This window comes from Cibotium barometz, chromosome 9 (assembly GCF_041138505.1).
Source record: "Cibotium barometz isolate CiBa-2024 chromosome 9, ASM4113850v1, whole genome shotgun sequence".
Lineage (NCBI taxonomy): Eukaryota > Viridiplantae > Streptophyta > Polypodiopsida > Cyatheales > Cibotiaceae > Cibotium > Cibotium barometz.
In genome coordinates this window covers 45,422,831-45,450,384 of record NC_141054.1, presented here as the reverse complement: position 1 = coordinate 45,450,384, position 27,554 = coordinate 45,422,831, and the positions used below count along the sequence as shown (strand labels likewise).

The window sequence follows — 27,554 nt, the reverse complement described above, 5'->3', positions numbered from 1 at the left end:
TCACCCCTCAAATGTTGTGCCCATATAGGTGAACTAGTTTTCTCTCATCGACATATCAAAGGATTTGATATGGCTGGGAACCTTTCACAAATTGCGCTCCTCTCGTAATTCTTTGTCCTTCCTCCCAAAGCTCATTTTTCTTCCCGTTCCGCATTAACGGCCAAATCTTTGTTTTGATTCCTTCTTGTTGATCTTGTGAGTTTATGGGGATCGTGGTTTACTTCTGGATCTCATGGGTTAGTAACATTACTTGCTTAACTCATCCGCCCAATTCCTAGAAAATTTCTCATAAACTTCAGTGGCTTCGTCGATGTATCTTTAGTCGTTGTGCAGTTGTGGGTCCTCTTCTAAGAATCTCATTATAATTAGCTTGGTAACGTTTCTTCTTCCACCATTTCCAAAATTTCAACCTTGTGGCTAAAATTGAGGCTTCTTTTTCATCAATCAGTTTCAAATACCTACTCTGTAGAGAAGAGTTTTCCTTTGACTGGTTCATCATTGAGGGTCCCAACATCCGTATTGTGGTGTGACTAGCACCTCATCTTTCTCATTAGGTTTCACAAACTTTGTCGCAATTTTCCCCATGAAATCTATTGTGGCTAATATATGCATCCAATTCTCGCAAAAATCATTATTTGGAAGAGAAGCATACAAGATGTTCTCTTCTTGTGATGGTTTTAGTGGTTCATGATTTGCACATAGTTACAACAATGAGTTGGTTATGTCTGTAGTTTCAGAGTCATTCCCAAATAATCCCCCATCAATGGGGAGCATCCTCCATCTACTTTCAGGATTTGTGTGATCTGGGGCCCAATCGTGTACCAATTAGGCACTTCTCATAAAAGATCTTTCAAGAATCACATCATCAAATCCGCATGTCCGATAAAACTCGTAACTATAAACATATAGCAGCAGTGAAAAGAGAAGAATTTCATCTTCAAGTTTTGCAAAACTCCCATAGGTTGTGACATGGTACCGTCGGCCATTTTACAATGAGGTTCCTCCACGCTAAGGCTAGCTTTCCCCATTTTTCCCAACATCGTTTTGTGATGATACTCCATTGGAATTGTTGCATTTGTGTCTTTACTCTCATAATACTTTCCCATTTGGTTAACCAGGATTTGGATGAGTATAGGTAGGTTATCTTGCTACGTCCATGTCTACATCCTTCTCAAGGGGGTAAAGGTATTCCTTCGTTAGTTGTAGTATGAGTGTGCATTTTTCCTTCCATCTCGTCTTTCAGAGATCAATCCATAGTCTGGGATTTCCTCTTAGCCAGGTTCCAATTAGCATCTTGATTTCTATAGAGAGAAATGCAGATAGCCTAGCCACATCCCTAGTGCTCGATTTCTACCAACCTCATTAATGTATAAGACTAAAATAGGATTTTCTTAGTCATAAAGAGGATATTCCCCTCCACCATCAAACATCCGTTAGAATAGGTCGTTCCTTCCTTCTTCTGTTGAGTCAATTTCACCCTCATTGCATTCTGAAATTGGGAACCACAGGTTCCATGCTCGCTGAAGCTCCCGGCTCCCCCTGCTCTGCGCGCCATCGCTCCCCCCCGCCCTCCCTCCCCGCTGCCGCCTGTTCGCCCTCCCTCTCCGCTGCCGCTAGTTCGCCCCCCCCCCGCCTCTTCTCCTCTTCACGCCCGCCTCCCATCAGCAGCGCCCCGCCCTCCTCCTTCTCGCGTTTTCGCCGCCCCCCCCCCCCTTTGGGCCTCTCCTCCGTTTCCCCCCCCCTGCTCCCTCCTCTGTCGTGCAGCTTTTCACCCCTTGGGGGTTTTTGTTTTTTTTTCCTCATCGTCATCCGTCCTTCCGCCTCTTGGTGTGCAGCCCGCTTCTTGCAGGTTTTCCGCTTTCGCCTCGCCTTCGCTTGAGCTTCAGACTCTGATGGAGACTCCTCCCGCCTCGCCTCAGAGGGACTCTTCCGCAGCCCCCTCGCCCGCCCCCGAGGTCATCCCCATCAGGCTTTCTCTTTCGCCGGAAGAGGAAGCAAGCCTCACCGCAGAGGTGGAATGCCTTCAGGCTCACTCCACCATCTGCCGTATAGTCGGCACTCGCCCCAGCAGAGGGGAGATCAGGGATCTACTTCAGGCTCGCCTTCTTGCAGATGTGGGCAAGATCCTGGATGTACAGCTCTTGGGCCGGGGACATTATCAGATCGAGTTCGAGGCCGCCCAGAGCGTTGCCAAGGTCCTTGCCATGAGTCCTCTGGATATCAGGGGTGCTCGGGCTTTCTTCAGGCCTTGGCAGCATGGATTTGACCCAGCTGCGGAGCAGGGAGAGCGCCTCTTCCATATTACAGTTTGTTTCCCTGGTCTCTGCCGGGAGTATCTTCCGCTCCTCTCCAGGCTCGGAGCATTGGTGGGCTCGGTTCTTGAGACGGGCCCCTCAGCAGCTTTAGTGGTGGCCAGAGCAGCTGGGCTACCTTCGGTCAGAGTGTTGGTATCTGACATCTCCTCCCTTCCTAAGGTCATTCAGCTACCTAGGATAGGGGGGGAGTGGATAGATCAGAGAGTGGAGTTCTCGGGGCTCCCGAACCAGTGCTTCATTTGCAGGCAGGTCGGTCATTTGGCCAAGGCCTGCCCTCGCAGGAGACCTCGACCCTCACCACAGCAGCAGCAGGCCACGGATGGCCCGCCCACAGATTTGGCTCGGCAGGCTGCCTCAGGGACACCTGCTCAGGCCACAGAGACCTCGGAGTGGCAGCCTGGACAGGGGCGCCGTCGAGGGAGACAGCCACAGCAGCGCGCCCAGATACCGCTGCAGCAGCAGCCACAGTCTCAGCCTCACTGGGTTCCCGTGAGGAACAGATTTGCTCCCCTTCAGGAGGAGACCCCTGCAGCGACCGAGGACCAGGAGATGCCAGCTCCCCCTCCTTCACCTCCCCCACACCCACCCCCTCCCACCGCCTCGCGTCCACCATCGCCTCCTCCCGCCCCCGCTCCGGTCTCGGCAGCGGCTCCCTCTCCTCCTCCCTCGCCTCCCCCTCCTCCCCCTCCGCCCGCCTCGCCTTCCCGGGAGGTCCTGGCTGTTCCCTGGCGCTCACCTGCAGTCCGGAGGACGCTGAGCACTGACCTCGCTCGAGCATCACAGAGGAGACCTATGCCGATTAGGGCCTCACGGATTTCATCGATCCGCAGTCGGCTGAGTCGCCTCGGCATTCGACAGCGCTCGGAGGCGTTTGATTATACCTTTACACGGCTTTTTGGAGCAGAGGGCCCCCATGAGCCAGCACCCATCCGAGTGCATGTAGTGATACCTCCGGCCCGCGGGGAGGAGGCACTAGACTCAGCAGTGGCCTTCTCGTTCCCTCTATGTGGACCTTGTGACCGGGAGTGGACTCTAGAGCTCGCTCTCAGCATGTTGAAGACTCAGGCAGTTGAGTTTTCTCATCATATGAGCGATTTGGAGGTTACAGATGTGATAGGCCGACTTTGGGAGTTGGCTCATTTTTTCTTGGATCCCGGGAGTGTGGACACATCCGGGATTCCGCATTTGGTCGTGCGCATAGTTGCAGATTTGGCACGCGACCCAGGATATGTGAGTATCCACGAGGTTACTATGTCAGAGCAGGAGGCAGTCGCCATGGGTCACAGCCACTGGAGCCTGATCCGGGATTCTTGCAGTACACCGGGTGGGCAGACTCGCAGCCGTTCGGATGGGGATTACTCTCCATCCAAGCCGCTTGCGAAGGCTCACCGCACGGCTGAGACAGCATCCACCTCAGTAGGACATCCATGAGGATCATCTCATGGAATGTACAGGGCCTTGGCGGAGCACACTTTATACGCTATCGAGGCTGCTTGAGGCAGGAGCTACAGAGATGCCTGGTTGGTGGCAGCATTGACATTCTGATGATGCAGGAGCACCACTTGGGTGAGAGCAGGATCCGGAGATATGGTTCGGTGATGCCTGGTAGATGGGACACTTTCTAGTCTGCAGGGTTTGGTCCTTTGGGTGGACAGGGAGGAGTATGCATGGTTATTGCAGATGCATGGCGGCAGGCCATTGTGGATCGAGGGATCATTGTGCCTGGTAGAGCACACCATTGCCACTGCTTTTTATAGTGACTTGCTTTCAGCGGAGCCAGCCACTGAGGATCGAGATGTATGCAGACAGACTGTGTGGGCCCATGTGCAGAGGAGGGTCACAGACCATATGCGCACAGTTCTAGGTGCGCCTCTGTCAGAGACTGAGCTTGCCGAGGCCTTGAGGGTCCTGCCGCGACATAGTTGCCCAGGGGAGGACGAACTGACGCCGGCCTTTTTTATGCGCTATTGGGACCTTTTGGGGCTAGGCCTCCGCAGGGGCTTTCAGCATGTTTTGGACAGTGGGGTGATGCCGCAGAGCTTTTCAGAGGGCTTGATCTATCTTATCCCCAAGGGAGAGGGAGTATCAGATGATATTCGACATTGGAGGCCTATTACGATCCTCAATACTGTCTATAAGGTCTTGGCAAAGGCCTTGAGTTTGAGGATCGCCCTTCCTGGGGGAGTTGATTCATGCTACTCAGACAAGATTTGTCAAGGAGCGCAGTATCCTTGACAACATCTTTACTTTCTGGGAGGCGACGGCCCGAGCTAGGTTTCTTGGCGAGGACTTGGTCGTGATGCTTCTCGATTTTGAGAAGGCATACGATAGAGTTGATTGGGGATTCTTAGAGGGCACTATGCTACGCCTGGGCTTTGAGCCAGGATGGATCAGAGGGGTGGCAGCTTTGTATTCCACAGCTCGCAGCCAGGTGCTGATTGCAGGAGGTCGAGGGCCGAGTTTTGAGCTGACCAGATCAGTCCGTCAGGGGTGTCCTCTCGCCCCTTTCCTTTTTCTCTTCTTTGCGGAGGCTATGAGTATGTATTTGTCGGCAGAAGAGGTTGGTTTGAGAGGACTTCAGCTCCCAGTCCGGGGGGAGGATTTGCTTGATGCTGAGTTTGCAGACGACACGGGCTTATTTTTGCATGGCCAAGAGGCCAATCTTATTCGGGCAGAGCAGTCGCTCCAGGTTTTTAGTGCAGCTTCGGGAGCATTGATCAATTGGCGCAAGACAGTGGCCTTTTGGATCAGTAGTGCTCCCACTCCGGCATGGAGTCCGGACCCCGGTTTTAGATGGATTCCTCCCGGCACAGCAGTGCGGTATTTGGGATGCCAGATTGGCCTCGATTTGTCACCTGAGCAGCAGATTGCCCCGCTTCTTCTGAGCATTCGGAAGAAGCTATTGTATTGGAGTACAGCTCGACTATCCTTGGCTGGGAGGGTGGTGGTGGCAAATCAGGTGCTGTTAGCGACTATGTGGTACATTACGTCTTGCTGGATTTTCTCGAGCTCTTGCATCAGCCAGGTACAGAGGCTGATCAGGAACTTTCTGTGGTCTGGGCGGGACGGTCAGCCAGCTCGGGCAAAGGTTGCATGGGCAGTTATTACACTTCCGCTGGCTCAGGGCGGTTTGGGCATTATAGATCCAGTCGATCAGAGTAGAGCCTTATTGGGGAAGCTTATTGTTCGGGGGTTGCTTCCAGGCACTGAGCCTTGGAAAGAGCTCCTCTTGCAGCGACTGCAGGCCCGGGCGCCTCCTGCAGGGGGTACTTGGGCACCAGAGATTCGCTGGATCTTCATAGAGATGAGGAGGACAGGCCTCAGTAGAGGATGGGAGGACAGATTTGCTTTGAGTATCCTGAGAGCTTGGGAGCTGCTGAGACCGGGGCTCTCTCAGCGGCCTCCTTCTTGTGTTGAGGAGCGGGCCAGGCAGCCGCTCATCTGGAGCCCAGCAGTTCGTACAGAGCAGGGTCATATGCTGGGTTCTCGGCCTCGTCTAGCCTGGGGACCTTTAGCGGCAGGCCCAGCTCGTAGTTTTGGAGACTGGCAGGCTTTCTGCAGTCTACCAGAGGCGACCCAGGTGGAGAGGCTGAGTCACTTCAGAGGGGGGTTGATTATGAGGGATGATATTCAGGAGGCACTTTCAGAGGAGTGGTTCACACCTCTCCAGCCAGTGGCCCCACGGTGGATGGGAGCCTTTACATAGTTGGAGATCCTGATTGCTGTCAGAGCTAGCACTGAGGATGGCAGATGCCTCTACTATGAGATTCAGGATGAGGGCAGACTCCAAAGAGTGGAGGTGGAGTCGCCTTTGGTTGCAGAGTGCACCTTTCAGAGGATTCGGGTAGTGGCTGCCGCTTCTCAGAAGTGGCATATTGACCCCGACCCTGCTGACGTGCTCTCGGATTGGCGCATATGGGCATATGCCGCGCGCCCCTTGGCCCGGCTACAGTGGGACCCCGGAGAGTACGAGTGGCATGATCCTTATGCATCCCTTGAGGCCACAGAGATCACATTTTTCCAGTATACTGTTCGGCTGGGACGGCATATTTTGACGGCGAGGAGGACGGTTTCTCCAGTGGCAGCGGGGCATTGGCGATTGCAGGGACTATCACAGGAGTTCCTGGAGGATTTCTGGGCTCGGCTCTGGGCTAGTCGACAGGCCCGCAGGATCTCGGCTTTTCAGTGGCTGGTCGCCCACAGGGGCTCAGCAGTTGGCACTTGGCTTGTTTACAGCAGTCTTCCGGCGGCCTAAAATAGGATTTTCTTAGTCATAAAGAGGATATTCCCCTCCACCATCAAACATCCGTTAGAATAGGTCGTTCCTTCCTTCTTCTGTTGAGTCAATTTCACCCTCATTGCATTCTGAAATAGTCTCTAGAACATTTAATCGTTTGGCCTCCCTCGTGATATTTTGCTTACTAGGATAGATTGTTTCAGTAGCTTGACTAGCTTGTAGTCATTCTTTAATTACATTTTGACTTTCCTAGACTAAGGCTTGTGTGGCCTCTAGCTTTTCGATCTCCTTTTGAAGAGCGATCACCCACTCCCCTCAATGTTTGGGGTTCTTCAACTAGTTTGGTTTTCTTTTATGTTACTTCCTCATCTTTTCTTATCAACATCTTCTCCTAGCTCAACTCGGTGGATGTGGTTTCAACTATTCCCTTATCCAAACCGTCTTGAATTACCACTACAGAGTCTCCTTGTTCCACCTTCTTTTCTCTTCTTCTCCTTCCCATCATCCATGTAGAAGGTTTAGCTAAGGGTTCTTCCTTCACTTATGGGGTCCTTAATGCTTCCTTCACTTATGGGGTCCTTAATGCTTGTGTACAAGTCATAACATTGAGTGGCATTGTCACCAACCTAGATTGCACACCAATAATTCAAAGTCCCATTGTTGGGTTGGTGGTTTGTTGAAGACTTTCCAATGCCCTTGTAAGGACAGTCCTTGATAAAATGGTTGATTCTGCATTTTACATAACTCGGCCTAGGATGTGTGTTAACTTGAGTGGATTTTGAGTTTGTCACATTGATCTTACCAGGATCCTCAAGCACTTCATGAGGTCCTTGATAGTGGTAGCATTGCAATGGGGATCTTTGTGCTATATGGTATTAATCTCCTGGCTCTTCCATTGCACTACAACTTAGAATATTGGTACTGGTGTATTCCCTTACATTTTTTATCTATCTCCTCCGTGATTAGTCAAGGCTCCCATACATATTCCCCTTCCTCAATGATCATTTGATTAACTGGCATTATGCGAGGTGCTAGTGGTTGTGGTGGTATAGGTACTTCAAGTACTCTATACATTTCCCTTATCTGGTTTTGCACATTTTATAGATATTCCCTTGGTGCAAGATGATACCCAGGTGGTGTAGATAAAGCTAGTTGTTACTATTGTAGATGGTAACTGAGCTACTTGCATCTATTGCATTATACATGGGTACCTATATATAATCATATCATGGCTCCCAAGTCGCATAGAATGTGCACAATACATCAATGAGTGAGGCCTCAACTGAGGACACTCAGTGCTTGTACAATTTTGTCGGCATATTGAGCACCAACCAACTCTCACCGTGGGTATAAATGTTGGTTCGGGGTGTACCCTTTACCTCTTTTAGCTTTATCTTATCTAGGACTACAGTGCTTAGCTCATCTAGAGTCATATCCTTTATGTATCTCTCGGAGGTTGTTGTGCTTGTTCAACTCGATGAATTCAATGGAGCTACCATAGTAAGTAATTTTGTATCATTTGGTTGTGGTAACTCAAGCATGTTATCCTCAAAGTCGATGGCTAGCTTGAAACAATTATCAAGTGATGTTGGTTTGGCCAACCAGCAAAAGTAGTCATGCAATTAATATCCCTTACTCCCTTATGAAAGCATGGTAGCAATTGCTCATCTATTAACCTCTCTCTAGGTTTACAACTTAAGCTTAGGTTTTTTAGATGAGAGATGTAATCTCTCATCGATTCATGCTCCTCTTTCTTGATGTTATACAATTGAGACATAGGGATCCACTTGTCTCTCTCATCGATTCATGCTCCTCTTGCTTAATGTTATACAATTGAGCCACGGGCTCCACTTGTCTCTACTTTGTGCAAAACTAGGTATGAGAACACTCTTAAGTCATGCAAAAGTAATCTTGTCTTCTGGATTAAGAGATCAATACCAATGATGTGCCTTACCTTCTAGCTCGGGGGGTGCACTACTAAAAAACCGTATGTATCACCTGCATTCAAGGGGTATTTAAAAAACCCTTACTTGTGAATTTTTTATGAATAAAATGACCCCTTTTTCTTTACGGATTTGCAGGTTTTTCCCAAATCGATTAAAAAAACTCCTTATGTAAATGTATTTCTGTAAATTTACCTTAAAAATTTGAATTAAAAACCCCCTTCATTTGAACTCACGTGGTATACTTACATATTTTTAGGTGACCCCCCCCCCCCCCCCCCGAGCCTTCTAGTGTAAGGAAAAATGCAAATATTTTTGTTTGGTCACTGATCGGTTCACAAGTCTTGCACACCCATTTGAATATCTCTACATGTTGTATGAAATCACCATCACCTGAAAACTTTGACATTAATCTTGCCACATGATTGGGCTTGACTGGTGTTGCTCTTTATGATGCCAGTACTTAACTCCCTAACAACCCCCTTCCTATTTCTTCGACCACCATCCCTAAAATGGATCTTTAGGTGTTGTGACTCCTATATGAGAGGCTTCTCTCTCATTGGATCCCTTGTTTAGGCCTCATATGCCATCCTATTTGTCCCTCCCCTACCTCAGCCTCTTGTGGCTCCAGCATGTTGGTTCATATTACCCTTGGGTCAGGTGGTATTGGGAAAGTTTCCATGTTTATGTTTACACCATTATTCGAGACTGTTCCTCCCAGTCTCATTCTTGTAGTAAACAACAAGCCTTTCATGTATTCTTGGAACTTTGGGGTTTTTAACATTGCATCTACCTCCGCCTTGTGTGAGTTTTATCCACATCTCCTTGTGACATTTCCTCGTTTCCTGAGAGAGGTGTTGTGGGAGCAGCTAGATCATCTCAAGGTTCCTCCGGAATAGGTTGTAGAGGTGGCATACCCTCCTGTATTTCCAGTTCAACCTCTAGCACTAAATTGTGCAAGCAAGTTCTCTTCACGTCTCAATGCTCTAAGACTAAAATAATCTTCTCCACATATCACCGTTTCAAAAAGCATGTCGCTCAACCCTCCCTACAGATGTCTAAGCTAGTCTTATCTTGTTCAAGCCTTCTAAGTTGGGCTTGTGCTTCTCTCATTTTTTCCTCAATCTCTAGCTCTCCATAAGTGGGAAAGTATATACTTCCCCTATTCTTTGGGTGCTTATCACAGGATCCCTTCATATTCTTGGAGTATACTAACCAGTTGAGGGTTGCTCATCCCTAGTGATGGTTCCTCTCGACAGTTGTTGTCATATGCTTCTGGGTCTTTGAGTGCTCTCTTCTTGATCCAAGCCTAATTGGTTGTCCCTTGGTAACCTATAGAGCTTCCTTTTTAGGAAAGGGGTGTGTGGGTTGTTGCCACCCTTCCAATGCATTATTAAATGCCTAGGGTAGGTTCATATGCATATCTATGGAGTGCGTGCACACGACTTACAGTCCCCCACATAGGAAACAATAAGAAGTGTACAGCCACATAGGGCAAGGGGGTATTTATTCACCTGAAGAAAAGAAGGCGCCTAGAGCAAGTTTACATGCCACTTACATCCACTTGCAATGCCTAGACCTAGTCCACACACTACTTGAGTCCCTAACGTGACCCAAGTGAACTATGATTTATAAAATCATAGTCTAAGGTCTCCAAGTATTAAATCCACCATCCTAAAGTATTAAATCCACCATCCCAAGTGAACTATGATTTATAAAATCATAGTCTAAGGTCTCCAAGTATTAAATCCACCATCCTAAAGTAGTGTGCCTAGACCTAATGTAGATCACATCTTTCAACAGTTTATGCTTATACTTTCATATATAGCACAGACTTTAGTATATACCAATCTCGACTCATACTCTTGTCGTATACCATTTTGCAATATATAGTAGATTGTGTGCTCTTTAAGTTGTAGTATGTGGTATTTTTATTCATTTTTCTAAGATTTTGAAGATTTTTAAATCTTCAAGTTTATTTATTATGTTATCTGAGGTTCAAAGCTTATATGCTTATTTCTAGAGAGTAATGATAGTAGGCAACGTAGCTTTGAGAAGTTGAAACCCTCTTTTATATGCAAGTTAAAGGACATAAACTCATATTGTTGCATTCCACACATAAATGTAGGTGCATCAATCCACTAGTAAAACGCATAGATTACAATGTGATTACATCAAGCCTAATCCATGCTTAGGTGGTGATTATGCTCCTTGATTCTCTCCCTTGAGTATGTCCATGATTCTCTCCCTTGAGTATGTCCTTGATTCTCTCCCTTGAGTATGTCCATGATTCTAATTTTCAAGTCCATAATGTAAGCTACATTTAAGGCAATGTAGGTGCATCAATCCAGTAGTAACACTCATGGTTTCTCCTATAGTTACTAGGCATCTAGGACGAGTAATTACTAGGTGAAGATTATGGCATTAACCTTAGACCATGTGGACTTTAGTCCCTTGACCCCAAAGGCATGAATATGTGTTGCTAACTCCAATACCACCCCTCAACAAATATTCATGACAATGATGCTATCATGATGGCTATGCTAAACCCATTAGGTTGTTCTAGTTATCGTTTACAATGCTAGTGCTCTTTTGGTCTTACCAAGTGATAGAAGTGATAGTGGAACTAGTGATTCCATAGAGCTTCTCACAATTGCATAGCATTCTTTCAAATCATTTCTTTGTTCAAGTATGTTAACTGTATCCATATGCTTTACTATATTTGCATCACATATTTCAAATTTTATTTTCCTTAACATTGAAAGCCACTCATTACATTTATCACACCTCAACTTCATTTTCTATTTTTAGATTTTATTATTTCTCAGAGAGATTGATACTTTGTATATCATGGTAGCATTTGAGTGGATACATGAATGGCATTAATCTATCAAGTTTCATGGAAGTACAATTGTGTACTTGAGGGGGGGGTGTTAGGATCTATAGGAAAATGCACCTATTGTTCATGATGTGATGGGGTAGCGTAGACTAAGGTTCATAGAATGATTTATATTTACCATGGTTTGTGATTGAAGCTATTAGTTGTAAGGAGGTAGAGCCAACCAAGGAGATAATTAAGTACAAGAGGAGATACTCAAGGTAGAAATTATAGGAAAAAGGGAGATGCCTTTCTAAGGCTATTAAAGCATGTATTGGCATCTTTGTAATTAAAAACAATAAATATTAAAGTTTAGCTTCCTGACTCTCTTTATAAAGGCCATGATTCACCCGAGTTCAAGTCCCACCGTTGGTCGTATATGCCCTCGTGTTGCATTCTACTCACGTTAATACCTCTCTCTCTCTCACGTTAATACCTCTCTCTCTCTCTCTCTCTCTCTCTCTCTCTCTCTCTCTCTCTCCTGGTGAGGTGGAATGAAATCCAATACACAATGTTTCAATAGCTTGTTAGGCCAGAAAATGAGAAGACTCCATGAATGTGCTATTCTAATCAAAGCAATATCAAGGTATTTAAGCGTATCTTATTTACATAAGCTACTATATCTAAACTTTAGAAGCTTCTAAGAAAGGTGCCATGCTTTCAACTACCGTTCTCCCTAAGGCTTGTGCAAAGGAAACTGGGTCTGTTGGCAGGTTGGCAGAGCAGGTGCTGGTAGATGAGCAGCTAATCTATGGGAAGAGTAGATGTGTTTCTCATCTATGGGAAGAGTAGATGCAGCCCACACACACTAAGAGGATGGTGGTAAAGTGGATCCGATCTGAGGAGAAAGAGGAGGGTAAGTTGAGCATCAGCAACTAAGCTACCAAGAGGAGCCCACCAACCATATGGAGCATCATGGCCTCTTCACTAAGGGCAATGAAAAATTTAACAAGAAAGATGATCTTTGGGCATTGCAATGACATGCTCTTGTGCGCCCACGAACTTGGAATTCCTGCCAAAGGAGCCAATCCATCATGCAGAGCATCATGGCCTATTCCATGAGGGCAAAGATTTTAGCAACGAATATGGTCTCTGAGCATTATGATGACACTTCTCATGGGCACTACTTAACTTCATAAAGCTTAGAGTGTCCTTATATGAGCTATCAACACACAAATTGGGAACCACATATATGCACCACAAGGTCCAAAGAGTGTTGTAACGTAAGTATCCGAATGCTCATGAAGAAGAGAAACCAAAAAAAGGGAATGAAAGAGTGAGTAGTATTATGAAGGAGCAGATTCTTTGGAGGTAGAAAATAGAACAAGAGTCTGCCACAGTTGGAGAAGGTCAAGAAATGAGCAAGATGTAGAAGCCAAAGGAACCACCGTCCAAGAATCCAATTGGAAAGAAGGAAAAAGATGAGAGAAAAGAGAAGTCATCAAAAGGACAACACTACAAAAGGCAGAGCAGAATAGAGAAGGCACTTCAAAAGGACCAACACTAGAGAAGGGAGAAAGTTAAACTAACATCTACAAAAGACCCAAAGGGTCTATGAGACCAAGAAAAATCATGGAATTTTTTTTCTTAAGGCCATGAAGTGGGATCTATCCTACATCCCAAATACAAAAGCCTCGGGTGAGTCAGTGTGCCTGGGCTGCATCTGTGACCTCATACATGCTCTACAATCTACTGCATCTGTGACCTCATACATGCTCTACATATCTACTGCCTGTGTAGGGGCATCCCTGTGTCTCTGGATAATCTCTCGGATTTGGGTCGTCTCATGGAGGACAGCCAGAGGTCCCAGTGGGCCTAAGAATCAGTGGCTTTGTTACTATCTATGTGCATCGTTGGATCCCGTCTAGTAGAGTCCTCTGAGACTTAGACCGCCCCAAAAAACTAATGAGTAAATTGTACAAATGCAATTGAAAACAATTTGGTTTTCTCTATTTGTGCAGAATTGATGGTTCAGACATATGGCCTCCCTCTCGAATGAATTTCATTGAAGTTCACAATGGAGTACTAACTTTGAGGTAGAGGGTTTAAATCATTACTGTGATTGGCTTCCTGGAAGGTGCATACTCCAATTCAATATGAAGTTTTCATTAAAAGGAAGCAAGTTTATCTGATATCATAGCACTACTTGAGTTCCAAGCACAAAAAAGAGGTGGATTTTTGGAAAAAAGGGAATGCTTGGTGATTCTTGCAAGTCAACCCACCCCCCCCCCCCCCCCCCCCCCCCCAAACGGATGCCTGCTATCTACGAGGTTATGAATCCTAACCCCAAGAACATAATTTATTCTTAACTAGTATGGGATTGGGTAAGTTTCTTTACTTTCCTTGCTCCGATGGGTAAATGGAGCAACGGTTTGGAGAAGATTGAGTTTGCTTCATGCGGTTGAAGCTGGATTTCAATAGCTTGAAAGTCTGGACGGCAATATTGTTCTTAAAATGCAAAATTGACACGAGTAGCATAGGGATACAGATCAAACTCATTTCCATCCTCCTCACCTGAGTACATCTCACCTCTCTCTACATTATGGAAACATCCACATTTCAAGTGTAAGGGACAATGGCTGTTGATAACTACCATCACCAATTGTCCCCGCAAGCACATTTCCCTTCCTCAAAAACATGTAAACGGTTTGCATCTTTGACAATAATTCTTCAATGCTCTATCTTTGATACAAGTGCCGTAGCTGAATGGCAATCATTACAAACCCAAATATTTTTGACAACACATACAGGAGTTCCCTTGAGTGTATTAATTAGGGCACATGCGATAGCCAATTTCTCAGTTTGCCCACATAACATGTTTTCTTTTGCATCAATGGAAATGTCCCCTGACACCCAATGCAAACCTTGGACATACCCTCTAGCTTCGCATAAATGTTTTTGCTTTGGAAATGCCCTTTATCCCCAAGCAAAATGAATGCACAAATACACTGTCATCGATCCATCTACAATGTTCTGGTTTCTTCCATGCTTGTTTTTCTACTCTCATTGCCTCAACCTTCTTTGCATCCTCCTGCATGCCAGCATCTGCATAGATGTTGGACATGCAGACATAAGCTGCAGGATCCTTTTCATCCATCTCACAGCTTAGGATACAGATGCAACTCATTTCCCACCTGAGTACATCTCACCTCTCTCTACATTATGCAAACATAACATTTCAAGTGTAAGGGACTGGCTGTTGAGAACTACCGTCACCAATAGTCCCCGCAAGCACATTTCCCTCCCTCAAAAACATGTAAACGGTTTGCATCTTTGACAATAATTCTTCGATGCTCTATCTTTGATACAAGTGCCGCAGCTGAATGGCAATCATTACAAACCCGAATATTTTTGACAACGCGTACAGGAGTCCCCTTGGGTGTATTAATTAGGGCACATGCGATAGCCAATTTCTCAGTATGCCCACATAACATGTTTTCTTTTGCATCAATGGAAATGTCTCCTGACACCCAATGCAAACCTTGGACATACCCTTTCCCCCTCATTTTGAAGAAAAGATCCTCTAGCTTCGCATAAATGTTTTTGCTTTGGAAATGCCCTTTATCCCCAACCAAAAATGAATGCACAAATCCACTGTCATCAATCCACCTACAATGTTCTGGTTTCTTCCATGCTTGTTTTTCTACTCTCATTGCCTCAACCTTCTTTGCATCCTCCTGCATGCCAGCATCTGCATAGATGTTGGACATGCAGACATAAGCTGCAGCATCCTTTTCATCCAATCTCACTGCGTGTTCAAAGGCATGTCTTCCAAGCTCCACATTGCCCCACTTTCGACAACCACCCAACAGAATAAGCCATACCACAAGATCAGGACGGAATGGCATTGCCTTGATCATTGCTACTGCCTTCTCTAATTGGCCTGCACGACCAAGGAGATCGACCATGCAAGTGTGGTGCTCAAGTGTTCGGATGATGCCATAGTCTTTGCTCATGGCCTCAAAGTATGTCTGGCCCTTATCCACTAGGCCTGTGTGACAGCAAGCATTAAGCACACTAATGAATGTGACAAAATTTGGCTTTATGCCTTCTCCTATCATTTTACCAAACAAACGGAAAACATTTTCAATTTCTCCAAGCTGGGCATATCCTGTGATTAATGCATTCCAAGAGACTTCGTCTCGAGCTGAAAGCTTGTCAAACACTTCCTGTGCTTTTACAAGCGAGCCACATTTAACATACATGTCGACCAAGGTGCTGCCAACAACCAGGTCTCGTTCCAACGACCCTTTTCCAGAAATCTCAGCATGTATTTCTTGGCCCTTCGCTGTGGCTCCAATGCTGCCGCAAGCTTTCAAGCTGCAAACAAACGTGACAGCATTTGGAGGAATGCCATTGAGTTGCATCTGTTTGAAACAGTTCAGTGCTTCATCACCACACCCGTGCTCAGCATATCCTGCGATTAGTGTGGTCCATGAAACTTCGTCTCGAACTGGAAGCTTGTCAAAAACTTCCTGTGCCTTTGCAAGCAAGCCACATTTTGCATACATATCAACTAAAGCATTGCCAACAACAAGGTTTCTTTTCAACAACCCTTTTCTGGCAATCTCCGCATGTATTTCTCGGCCCTTGGCTGTGGCTCCTATGCTGCCACAAGCTTTCAAGCTGCAAACAAACGTGACAGCATCCGGAGAAATGCCCTCGCGTTGCATCTGTTCAAAGCAGTTCAGTGCTTTGTCACCATGGCCGTGTTCAGCATATCCTGCAATTAGTGCAGTCCATGAGACTACATTTCGAACTGGAAGCTTGTCAAACACTTCCTGTGCTTTTGCAAGCAAGCCACATTTGGCATACATATCGACCAAGGTACTGCCAAGAACTACGTCTCTTTCCAACAACCCTTTTCTGGCAATCTCAGCATGTATCTTTCGGCCCTTGTCTGTGGCTCCTACACTGCCACAAGCTTTCAAGCTGCAAGCGAACGTGAGAGCATTTGGAGAGACACCCTCAAGCTGCATCCGTTCAAAACAGTTCAGTGCTTCCTCACCACACCCATGTTCAGCATATCCTGCAATTAATGCAGTCCATGAGACTACATCTCGAGCTGGAAGCTTGTCAAACACTTCCAGTGCTTTTGCAAGAAAGCCACATTTTGAATACATGTCAATCAATGTGTTGCCGATGCGAAGGTCTGTTTGCAACAACCCTTTTCTTGCAATCTCAGCATGTATTTCTTGGCCCTTGACTCTGGCTCCTATGCTGCCACAAGCTTTCAAGCTGCAAACAAAAGTGACATTATTTGGAGAGATGCCTTCACGTTGCATCTGCTCAAAACACTTGAGTGCTTCCTCACCATGCCCATGCTTGGTATATCCAGCGATGAGTGCATTCCACGAGACAACATCTCGAACTGGAAGCTTGTCAAACACTTCCTGTGCTTTTGCTAGCGAGCCACACTTGGCATACATACTGACCAAGGCGTTGCCAACAACAACATCCCTTTCCAGAGACCCCTTTCTGGCAATGTCAGTGTGTAATTTGCGCCCTCTTTCCAGATCTTTCAGCTCAGCACAAGCCTTCAATAGGGCCAGATGTGTATTTCGACTAGGATATACAGAATCATCCTCTTGCATTTTGTGGTACAGGTTGAAAGCATGATGTGACTTCCCACATTTAATATAGCCTGTGATGAGAGAATTCCATAAATACTCGTCCCGATACACCAGCCTGTCAAAGACTTGCTGGGCATGGTGCATGCTTCCAACTTCCACAAACATCAAGACGAGGTGACTCCCAAGGGATGGATGAGCTTCCAGCCCACTTTTGCGCATGTAGGCATGCAGGCGCAGCGCACACGAGTGCTTTTTCTCCTCTGTGCATTTGTGCAAGATGCATGCAATGTCCTCAACCGAAGGTTGGGGGGGAAGCCCTTGTTCTAAAGAGGCAAGGGCCTCCTCTAAGTTAAGCATCTCCCAACTCCTCTTGTTGTTGTTGTTCCGTTTCTCTTGTGATTTGCCCATCCCCTTCATCGCACGAGACTCTTCTGTTCTCTCGCCTCTTCTAACCATGTCTTGAACCCAGCTTGGATTGTTCCAGCAGTTCATCCATAGCGACTCCTTGTTAAGTTTATGCTTGAAATCTGGGGCCCTTGGATTAGTCTGTGTAAAAAAAAAGGATGCAAAGCACAGAGCTTGTCAGCAGACACAGCCATTCAGAGAAGAGAGCTTTCTTGCGATGCCAAAATGAAAACCACACTTACTTTGCTCATGCGGTTGTCCCACCACAGGGAGGGATCGCTGAAGTACTCCCTCCATAACCGCTCTGTACGAGCTCTTGCTGATGATGCTGATGATGAGGAGGTCGGGCTGCCTCCTCCTCCCACTCCTTGAGCTACCTGCGCCGGCCAGTGGCTGGCGAACATTTCCATCTCCGCCTCTGCAAATTGAGATTTTCATCAATGACAATCACACATCGCTCAACTCCCATTCCATATTACAAATTTCCTAGCTTGCAAGAATGCCTGCTGCCCTCCAAACTCGGGCAACACGCAGGAAAACCATTCCATCCATAACACCCTCGCATATTCATTTTAACGAAAGCCTTTAGGAAAATCCTCATGCAAACATACAAGTAGTGCTTCTTAACACTTCTTCAAATCTTTTTTACCTTCCAAGGGTAGCCTAAGATGCTTGTAGAAAAGCAAGCATTACCTTGGGTAGCCTAAGATGCTAAGGATTAAGAGGTGGCCACATGGGCAACAATAAAAAATAAAACACTCAATTAAAAAAACATAAAAAGCAGACGCACGCTAAAGAAAACAGCTTGGTTCCAAGTTTTTTTCAAGGATACAAAAGCACGCCCATGGGACTGCAAACCCCTAAGCCCCCCTCTCTATGCCCTGCTGCTTGTGCCTCACCACCCCTGGCCAACCACGCCACGTAGGCATCTCCTCCATCCACGCCACACACTACCGCCTGTAGCTTAGAATGCAAAGAGCCAAGGGAACACGATATCGCCGCCTGGTGGCCGTGAAGGGCAAGAAGAGAAGGGACCTTGCTGGAGAGGGGTGTTCTACTTCTTCAAATATAGTTTCTTTCTCATTGTCATTAGGGTATGCGATATGTGAGGTATCAAAAGAGAATGCCTTTCTAGTGAGGTTGGCATGTTACAAATAGATTCTATGATATAATAAGATTATACCCCTCAAATGTTATACTATAATGTTATAGTTGGGACTAAGTGCTATTGGGTAGCCCTTGCTTCCCTCTATCCTTTTCTTTGGAACTGGTATAAGCTTTGTCAAAAAGGATGTCCTCAATAGCAAGTGTGGGTGTCAAGTCTTCAACATATGGCAACTCCAAAAACTAGTATAAGCTTTGTCAAAAAGGAGGTCCTCATATTAGTAGCAAGTGCGGGTCTTCAACATATTACAAGTCCAAGATTATTTCTTCTTCATCATCATTTCGAATAGTAGCATTGTGAAGGATGCAATAGTATGAGATAGAGTTGAGAAATATTGCGTGTAAAGACATTTAAAAGAGATTTCTTGAGGTTTTCCAATATGATGTCTCCATGGTAAAATGTTATGGCCACCAAAGGAAAAGTGTATTGGGTTGTGTGCTCAATGATTTATGTGAAGTGATGTGGCAATAGTGGATTACTGCAATTAATGTTACGTTGAAGGAAAGAGAGAGTTAGTGTTAAAATGAAAAATGTATAAAAGTGTGTGAGGGAAACCTTGGAGTACATGGATACTCACCTATCCCTCTGACTTGTGTAAGTACTTGAGCTATCCACTTGAGCTCTTTTGTTCTTGTTGGTACCGCCTTGATTGGCAGGGGTATTGTTGCTTTAGAAACAACCCTTCATGCAATTTCTTTATCTCTTTATCATGTTTTTCAAAGATTTCCATGCACCCTGTTGACTTGCAAAAAAATAAATGGGACTGATTCTATTGCTTATCTAGTGCTTTCTTTGTTTCCACTTGGCTTTCCACAACTGCTTTATGTAACACTTTCAGGGTGTCCAACTCTTTATGAGTAACACTTTATGTAACACTTTCAGGGTGTCCAACTCTTTATGAGTAACACTTTAAGGGTGTCCAACTCTTTATGTAACACTTTAAGGGTGTCCAATTCTTTATGAGTAACACTTTGAGGGTGTCAAACTCTTAACGAGTAACCCTTTAAGGGTGCTCAACTCTTTATGAGTAACCCTTTAAGGGTTTATGAGTAACACTTTGAGGTTGTCAAACTCTTATAATGAGTAACCCTTTAAGGGTGTCCAACTTTTGTGTAACCCTTTAAGGGTGTCCAACTCTTTATGAGTCTTCATGTGGTTACCTAGATATCTACAATAATATAGTCTTTATGAGTCTTCATTTGGTTATCTAGAGATTTACTATAACATGGATTCTTTGTCTTTGTTCAATTTCTTGCTTTCGTTCTCTTTCAAGTTGAGCTTTATCTTCTGTGCCTCTTCTTTGGCTGCTTTTAAATCTTTTAGATATTTCAATTAAATTTGTTTCTTATCTTAAGGTGTATGCATGTTAAGGTGGACTCAAAAGCATTATCCTGAATACTGACAATGTTTTGCTTTGTGATAGGACACAAAGTTTATTGCATTTCAATTTTTATTATTATGAATATGTTTTAAACTTTCAAAGAGGCTTACCATGATCTTCTCACATAATAGATATATAACTCTCTCTCTCTCTCTCTCTCTCTCTCTCTCACACACACACACACACACACACGCACATACACACACACACACACACACACATTAGACCTAATTTTAGAGTTATGGACTACATGTATTGAATGTATGTCTGTCTCACACACTACAAGAAGAGAGAGACATATATTCAAAACACGTAGTCCATAACTGTAAAAGCAGGTTGAGAGAGAGAGAGAGAGAGAGAGAGAGAGAGAGAGAACTCTCTCTCTCTCTCTCTCTCTCTCTCTCTCTCTCTCACACACACACACACACACACACACAAAAATGACCTGATTTTAGAGTTCTGTACTACATGTATTAAATTTATGTTTATCTCTCACACTACATGGGAGAGACATATATTTAAAACATATAGTCCATAACACTAAAAGTAGAGAGAAGAGAGAGAGAGAGAGAGAGAGAGAGAGAGAGAGAGAGAGAGAGAGATCATATAGAGAGAGAGAGAGAGAGAGAGATCATATAGAGAGAGAGAGAGAGAGAGAGAGAGAGAGAGAGATCATATGATCTCTCTCTCTCTCTCTCTCTCTCTCTCTCTCTCTCTCTCTCTCTCTCTCTGTCTATCTCTCTCTACACAAGATTCACAAAGCAATCTCTCCTCTTAGAGGTCATAAATATGTGGGATCTTTCAAACATAAAATATGAATTAAGGAATTTTGGAAAAATTCTAATTCCCATTTTGCAAGATTAAAAAAGGAGGGGGGCATGGTGAATCCTTTTAAGATTTTGTCAAAACCCCTCATGTGACATATCATTAGAAAGCTCTTGAAGGGTAGGTTTTAAATCCACATTCTCTGACAAACATTGGAATTGGTATTCTCATGATACATCAAAAAGTAGATTGAAAAGAAAATTCCCAAAGTAATGGGATTTTCCCAAACTTCCTAATATGGTCTTAATTGTGTTAGATATTTATCTAGGGAGGGCATGTATTGATGCCATGGGCACTTTTTTTCCCCACAACTTTTTTTCCCATGGCCATCCAGGTGCAAACAAACACATTAGGGTTAGCTAGTACATAAGAAACCACATCCATTATTTAGGGTTACTCTACTCATTTATAATTTCTCCTTTGTACTTGCAAAGAGCTTCATCTCTCTTCTTTTTAAGCTAGCCATTCTCTCTCACACACTACACCCTTGTGGTCTTGTCATTGAGCATTGTGTTTGTGTGTGAGTTCAGCTCCATTATGAGCTAACATTGGTATCAGAGCATTGAATTTGATCTCTTAGCTTCTTCACCATTGAATCTTCTCTATTAGAGCTTGAAGCATTGGGTATTTAGTAGATCTTTCATTCAACACAACTTTCATCCATGTTTCTGGTCTTCAATTTAGAAGTCGTCCTCTTCATAGACCAAATAGTGGCAATTATGTGTACTATATGTGTGTAGCTTCTTGGTTTTGCTTCCAACTATGGTACAAAGGCTGCCAAAGCAATTAACCACATTCGACTCCATCAAGACTTCAACAACAATAGCAGCATCAACAAATGCCTATCTTCATTCTAACAGCTTGTCTCTAAAATAGCCAGGCTCATCTCCATAGTGGGGCTCGTATGGTATCTAATAGTTTGTCATTCGATGTGCATCTTCTCTCTCATGCTACAACAGCATCCATTGGATTCTACCAATGACACCATATCATCTATTACCAGTTTTGTCAATCAATTCATTGCATCACCATGAGCTGACACGAGGCGGGATAATCTGACATGTGGTAGATAAGTTTCTACATAGGTCCCGTTCAATATCGAGCGATACATTTTTCATAATCGCCTGATTCTTACATAAATTATGGGATTCAACATAATTCAATCGTGTGATCGATGGGATCAACTTTTATAATCATTGATTCTTGCATAAATCGTGGGATTCAACACGATCCCATCATGCGATTCATGTGCCCAGATCAATCGATGATCCAACTTTTATAATCACATACGTAAACTATATAAATCGTGGGATTTAGCACGATTTAATTGTGCTACAAGATCCAAGACTAGTTCAATCGGCAATCCAACTTTTTCAATCACCCATTTGATCGTCCGATTCAATTTTTTGATCGATGGTTCAATATTTTGATCACAGTGGTTCAACTTTTTCAATTAGCTATTTAACTTCTTTAATTGAGCAATTCAACTTCTTTAATCTCCTAATTCTATTGTAGCAACCATCCAATGGGTCCATGAATGAACACTTAACCATGTTGCAAGAATTAAGAGAACATCTTCTCAACATGGATGAGATCATTCCAGATAGAAATGGTTAACATCACCCTTAACTCTTTGCATGAATCTTATCTGGAACTCAATACTTTTCTCATGCTTTCTTTGAGAGTCAATGCAGCCCCTATTACCTATAGGAGCTTGTTAGATTATTGTTTCATGAGAAGAAATCCAGAATGAATGCATCAGTTCTAGTAGTGATCATGGTCTTGTCACCAAGGACAAAGGCAAGAACATTAGGAGAAATATGGACTCTCCATTTTCCCCTTAAGAGCTTTCTCTTTCTTCTATGAATCAAGGAAAAGTGGTGAAAAAATGTTATAATATTTCCATTCTTTCTCCTCTTTTAGAATCAAGGAGATTTCTTTATATTACTTTTATGAGACATTCACCTATTATTTTATTGTAACATTGTCCCATGTCCAAAGTTAGGACCACCTGTCCTCAAAATTCTAAAATCTGAAATAATGATATTCTATTTGATCTGACATGAAGCATATAAGATGTGACACTCTTAAATACCCACATGACTTTTCAACTTCTAAATCCATCAAAATAGGATACATTTACATTTTTCAAGATGGGAGATTTTAAAAAACGGGATAACTTGATGTAACATCATATTTTTTTTTAACTTTTTTTAACCCATACCTACCTCTATGCTTTAAGAGTGTGGCTGTTAATTTTCATCATTTTTCATTTAGTATACATGGGATTATGAATTTTTTCTTCATTTAGAGGCTTATCTAGATTTTTAGAATAAGAGAAATAGGGTTTTTAGTTTAGGGTGATTTTAGTACGCTTTGATGAGGTATTGCTTTAGATTTTTCACTTTCCCTCCTTTGTACAAAGAAAATTCAAATCTCTGTTTTTGTTTTCTTTAGTAGCTATGCTCAGAAGCTTTCTTTCCCTCCTAAACCATATTACTGACTTTAGATCTTCTCAATCCTGGGGTTTCTTCTCTTCTATAATAGAGAAATTGAAGGGTATGTGATTATTTGGTGCTTTTTAGTTGGAACCACATATTCATCTTCCCCTTAAATCATATTAATGATTATTAATCTCTATAAAATATCAAGGAACAAGAGAGAAATGCAGGTATGTCCATCTTATTATGTGTTATGTTGTTTTATTATGGTTTAATTTTGTCTGAGTTGTTATGTTTTTTTGACCATCTTATTATTCTCTAAATGTGATTGTAAAATTGAAGATAATAGTTGAGTTTAATGATGTTATTTGGTTTGTTCATTAGTGATTTTGTGAGTGAAACAAGTCTGTGAAATATAATTATTGATTAATAGTTATGATTTAGTTTTGGGTTATACTGAAGTCTATATGTTATGTCCAATAATGTTATTTCTCATTTTAGTTTAGTTGTGTTATTTGTTAAATTTTTTAGTTATACAAATATATAAAAGCTAATTTTGGGTCAATAGTTGTGTTTAATGATATTTTCTTTCCTATTTTGACCATCTACTTATTATTAATGTGATTTACTCATGTGTGAAATTATAGTCAATAGTTGTATTTAATGATGTTATTTATGTGTTATTTGGTTGAAATAGGTGTGTGAAAGATAATTGTTGATTAAAAGTTACGATTTAGTTTAGGTTATATTGAAGTTATTTCTGGTTAAAGTTGTGTTCACGATAATGCTATTTTTGGTTAAAGTTGTGTTATTTGTTGAATTTTTGAGTTAGATAAGTGTATAAAAGCTATTTTTTGGTTAATAACCGTATTTAATGATGATATTGATTTTAGGATATAGGTTGAAACAAGAAGAGAGACGTTCACTTCCAATTGGAGGCTGAGTATGCACCGCTATACAAGAGAACAACAACAAGTGAAAAGTAGTCTAAGATAATGCAATGCAAGGAAAAAACATGTCGATCTTTGGGTTGAGGGGGGGTGTATTTATCCACTCGATCCAACCCAAATACCTCCACAATTTAGTGGGCTTACATCTTTCATTAACTATGTGTATAAAGATAATGCAAGGTTATTGGGATACACTAGGAGGCTTACAATGCAAGCTCATAGTGTTTACACATCTGCTCACAATGCACCATGAATGGGCATGGATGCAAGGATTAAGGAGCTCACAGAATCACTAAGTGAAAAGGAGGGAGAGTGCCATAATCGGCAAGATACGATGCATGTTATGGAAAATGCGGTGCACGTTGTATACAAATGCAAAACTACATGACAAAACACAAGGTTTGGAGAAGGAGAACAAAAAGATGACAACAATGCTTACAAAGACTGTTTTTGTTGCTGGACCCCAGTGAAAACCAAAGAAGCACATGAGCGTGTAAGGTTGCTCAAACCACTTCATGAGTTGACCAAAGGGAGTGGACAATATAATTGGCAGGTCTATGCACAATGTGCAACTTGAAGAATATGTTTTCCAACCCAAGTGAAGAGGTTGATGATGTAATTGCAAAGGTCCCAAAGCAAAGGTATGGTGAACTTTGCATTGGAAAACCCCAAGTTCAAAACCATTAGTGATGATACTGTAAGAGTATGCTTGAAGGAGGTAAACAATAACTTCACAGCTACAAATGCTCAAGGCATATGTAGGGATTAGCTCCGAATGTTATGTTATGATTTATAAGCAATTGGATGCAAGATTTAAGGTTGTTCTTAATAAGACATGAGTGGTGACCATCCCTAAACCGTTCCATGTGAAGCAGGCATGGAAAGATCTTAATGCAAAAGTCTTAGACACAATTGATGAGCCAATGCATTTGGAACATACAAGGATTGAAATGTGTGTTTGGTGCTCCAACATGTTTAAAGGAATGGAATTTGGTACCATTAGATCCTAAGTGGGATCCTATTTTAGAAATACCCTTGACAAGGGTACACTTGTACCTTGTATTGCATACTAAGGATAATAGAGAAGTTGGTGTTTGAGTACGTGTGTTTTGCCTATAAGATGCAGCCTACTTTAGATCCTGATGCAACATGCAAGAAGGTAGAACAAGTCTTATCTGATGTTGGATAACACTGGGACCAAGTAGAAATAAAAAAAGACAAGAAAAAGTTTGGAAAGAGTGGAAAATTGTGTTTTGGGGGAGCGAAGGCTAGGAAATTCTTATCTCCACTACGAGATGAAGATGGTAAGTTGCTTGTAAAACAACCAAAGAAGTACGAAGCATAGAAAAAACTACACATGGCTGTCCCTGATCAGAGCAATGAGAGACAAATGTGGATAATAAAGGAAAATGTGTGGATTGCACCAATAAATTGGCAGCACTTTTACAAAAGACATTCAATTCCAATGATGCCAATGCATTTAAAGAGACGGTGGTAAATTTTCATCATTCAATGATCCAGGCATGGACTTCAAATTGCATTACGCACTATATGGTAAGAGTGATCACCATTTTGCTATAATTAAAATGTGAATCATGTGTTTTTTAATGCAGCACATACTTGAGGCTCATGGTCCATACTTTGTTGAGAATGAGGAAGTTTGGCGATATGGTACACACATGGCATGAGATGATCAATGTAGATTCTAAAAAACAACATCACATGGAGGTGGAATCAATGATTCCAATCCTATGAGGCAGTTACTCCAATGGCATTAGGGAAAAACGGAGCTCATTTTGGGGCCCTGTAAGAAATTCACTATTTTTCAATTTATTTCTCTCCTAAAAGACCTCAAAAATAATAAAATATAGAAACGTGGCTCAGAACTGTCAGTAAGGACTACCAAACTGTCAGTTCAGAAAACAATAAGATAATCTTTTGTCTAACTAACACGATTTTGCATTAAATATCTCCTTAGTTTTTTTTTGTTTCCCGAAGATTCTGCATCTCTTTTGACGACGTGTGCAGGCCTCTCATAAAGAATCCATCACTGAACTTAATGATTGTATGGATACCGCCACACTTCCACGATTCATGTTACAAAAAGACTATGAGATTGACAAGCAAACTTTGCAACCTCAGAAGCACAAAAAATGGCCGATACTAGTGAGTCACAATCTCAGAAGAAGCGATTACACCATCTTCACATCGACTTTGAAGAACAATATGCTCCAGCACAAAAAAGACGAAAGGATACGGTGCTGAATGCTCAACAACGAGAAAATATGAGAAGAGAAGGGCTCCAACATATTGACTTATGGTGCGATGGAAGCATATATCCAAAATGTCTAGTAAAAAACTCTACACCTCCATTTGTCAATCCAACCACACTACTGAGGTTTGCGGGCGATGGACAAAATGGACTTCTTGGTTATATTTCAGCACAATCTGCATTTGCAGAAACATACAAAACGATGCACCTACAAGAAAAGGGGGCCAGGATTCAAGAGATAGCCATTCGTGCAAAATTGGAGCAGTAGTTGCAGAATGAAATTGAGGAGCATTCAAAGAGTAAAAAAGAGTTGACAAGATCAAGAAGGAAGAGAACCGTGCTTGGAGACAGACAACGAAGCAGGAAGATTAAAAACATTGTAAATTTGAAGGCTGGGACTGGTGGATGCAAGCGAAGAATTCAGGAAGCAAGACTAGTTTGTAATTTTTCATTTTTTATACTAAAAAATGCTCTCAAATGACTATATCTATTTTGTCCATTAACGCAAAACAAGATTGGAAGTGTTGAATAATATAGGCATATTGTGTTGTTACTATAGGAAATTATTGGAGCCTGCAAAAGAAAATATGGATCCCAACCTTCTTCCAGTTAAACAAATGAAAGGATTGCTTTCTTGTGGTGTAGCAAAAGGTTTGATTGAAGAAAAAAAATACAAAACAATCAAACGCAATGTTGTAGAGGACTTTATATCCAATAATCAAGTTGATGGTACTACAATCCAAGAGGCTCTTGATGTTAGTGGAGTTAGCAGGAAGGGATATAGTTCGATTTTCCATGCGATATCCTCAACTTTGAGAGATCAAAGGATTAAACGAGTTTTACTGCCAAATCCAGCCGTGTGGAAGATAAGAGGTCATTTGAATGAAAGTATAGATGAGTTTATTGGACAATATATCCATATTGAAGAAATATTTTATGGTGGTAAAGGAACCACTGTGTATGACCCTTGGAACAATATATTTGTAGATCTACAACAACTTCAAAGAAGAATGGTCGAGTTTTATGGAATAACATTTGAAGAGTGCAAAGGCATTTTGAAATTTGTTATCAAACTGGATGAGTGTGAGGTTGTAAAGGAAAAGAAAATGGAAAGGATTACTATTACATTGATGAATGGAGCACTTGATACATCATTGACTGAAGCGAGT

General features: G+C 42.9%; 1 protein-coding gene across 2 annotated transcripts; it reads right to left on the bottom strand.

Annotated features, from left to right (window-relative positions):
* Positions 1–13,769: 13,769 nt before the first annotated feature.
* On the bottom strand, positions 13,770–18,403 carry LOC147635624 (pentatricopeptide repeat-containing protein At3g26782, mitochondrial-like). 2 transcript variants are annotated; one of them, XM_086802998.1, is made up of 3 exons: positions 17,882–17,948; positions 17,594–17,833; positions 13,770–17,492 (listed from the first exon to the last, which is right to left on the bottom strand). In XM_086802998.1, exons 2-3 carry the CDS (start codon positions 17,759–17,761, stop codon positions 14,586–14,588), a joined length of 3,075 nt encoding a protein of 1,024 aa, XP_086659124.1. In that variant the 5' UTR covers positions 17,762–17,833; positions 17,882–17,948; the 3' UTR covers positions 13,770–14,585. The 2 variants fall into 2 exon arrangements, with proteins under 2 accessions (XP_086659124.1, XP_086659123.1); XM_086802997.1 differs by having other exon boundaries at positions 17,594–18,403.
* Between the last annotated feature and the right edge of the window lie 9,151 nt (positions 18,404–27,554).